Source organism: Protobothrops mucrosquamatus, unplaced genomic scaffold (assembly GCF_001527695.2).
Source record: "Protobothrops mucrosquamatus isolate PMUCROS unplaced genomic scaffold, P.Mucros_1.0 scaffold38426, whole genome shotgun sequence".
Classification (NCBI taxonomy): domain Eukaryota; kingdom Metazoa; phylum Chordata; class Lepidosauria; order Squamata; family Viperidae; genus Protobothrops; species Protobothrops mucrosquamatus.
The window spans coordinates 1-1,325 of record NW_015424158.1 but is presented as its reverse complement, the minus strand read 5'-3'; the positions used below and the strand labels follow the sequence as shown (position 1 = coordinate 1,325).

At 53.5% G+C, this 1,325-nt stretch overlaps 1 protein-coding gene across 1 annotated transcript; it reads left to right on the top strand.

Annotated features, from left to right (window-relative positions):
• Nucleotides 1-5: 5 nt before the first annotated feature.
• Nucleotides 6-561, top strand: LOC107302245 (uncharacterized protein C18orf25 homolog; the record flags this gene model as incomplete). Its single annotated transcript, XM_015831346.1, has 1 exon — nucleotides 6-561. A coding segment is annotated over one exon (549 nt), but the record flags the coding sequence as incomplete, so codon positions are not given.
• Between the last annotated feature and the right edge of the window lie 764 nt (nucleotides 562-1,325).

The window sequence follows — 1,325 nt, the reverse complement described above, 5'->3', positions numbered from 1 at the left end:
ACTCGTCCGAATCTCAGCTGGCCTCGACGGAAAGCGACAAGCCGACGGCCGGCCGCGTCTACGAGAGTGACTCTTCGAACCACTGCATGCTGTCCCCTTCGTCCAGCGGCCACCTGGCCGACTCCGACACGCTCTCCTCGGCCGAAGAGGCCGCCCCCGGCCAAGCCGAGACGGCGGCGGTCGAGGGGGACCCCTCCGCTGTCTCCCTGTCGACCCCGGGGAGGAAATCCAGGCGGTCCCGGTCGGAAAGCGAAACCTCCTCCACCATGGCCGCCAAGAAAAACCGGCAGTCGAGCGACAAGCAGAACGGCCGGGTGGCGAAGGTCAAAGGTCACCGGAGCCAAAAGCACAAGGAGCGCATCCGGCTGCTGCGGCAGAAGCGGGAGGCCGCCGCCCGCAAGAAGTACAACCTGCTGCAGGACAGCAGTACCAGCGACAGCGACCTCACCTGCGACTCCAGCACCAGCTCCTCGGAGGACGACGACGAAGAAGTCTCGGGGAGCAGCAAGACAATCACGGCAGAGATACCAGGTAGAGGATGTTTTTTAAACTGAACTGGCGCCAAAAAAAAAATTAAAAAAAAATGGTCCTTCCAACCGTTTTCTCTCTCTCGCTGTCCTGCTAAATTTAGAAAGGAGCGCCAAAAAAAAACCCCCACAACCCCTGGTAAATAAATAAACTCGCTAGGAGAAAACAGAGAGAGCTCTGTGTAAAATACGAGGGCTGCGGCGTTATTTAGAACGTGATTTTTTTTTGTCCCCCCCCCCAAAGGCGGGTAAGGGTTTCTCTCGGTATCCCTCTGATTTGCACGATCGTTCACCTTAAAACTAAATAAATAATAATAATAATAATAGTCGTCATCCAGACGAATCCTGGTAACAGTTGAGTTGTCCGTTGTTCCCTCCCCGTACCTCCACCTTCTCCTGCCCGGTTGGCGTTATAGCGCACCTTAGGTTGCGATCTTTGAAAGGAGTCTCCTTGGCTGCTATTTCGTTCTGAACGGGGGGGCCGCCCTTCTCAAAACTGCTGCAGATGTTTCTCTCCCTGCATCTGAAATTTCAGGAGGCATCTTAACTGCTTTCTACTATTAGCCCTCCCCCCCGTTGTTAAACGTTGCACTTTTCCAGCTCCCTTTCAAGGCACGAGTAGCTGGCTCAGCTTCCCTGCACGTTTTCTAAACAAGGCAACGTGGTTATTCCAAGGAATATTTTGCACACAAGATTGCAAATTTGTATCCCCCCCCTATGCTATCCTGCAGTTTCAGAAGAGAGGTAACACGTTCTGCTGTGTGGATTGCACAGTTATCAATACTTATTTCCCTCCCC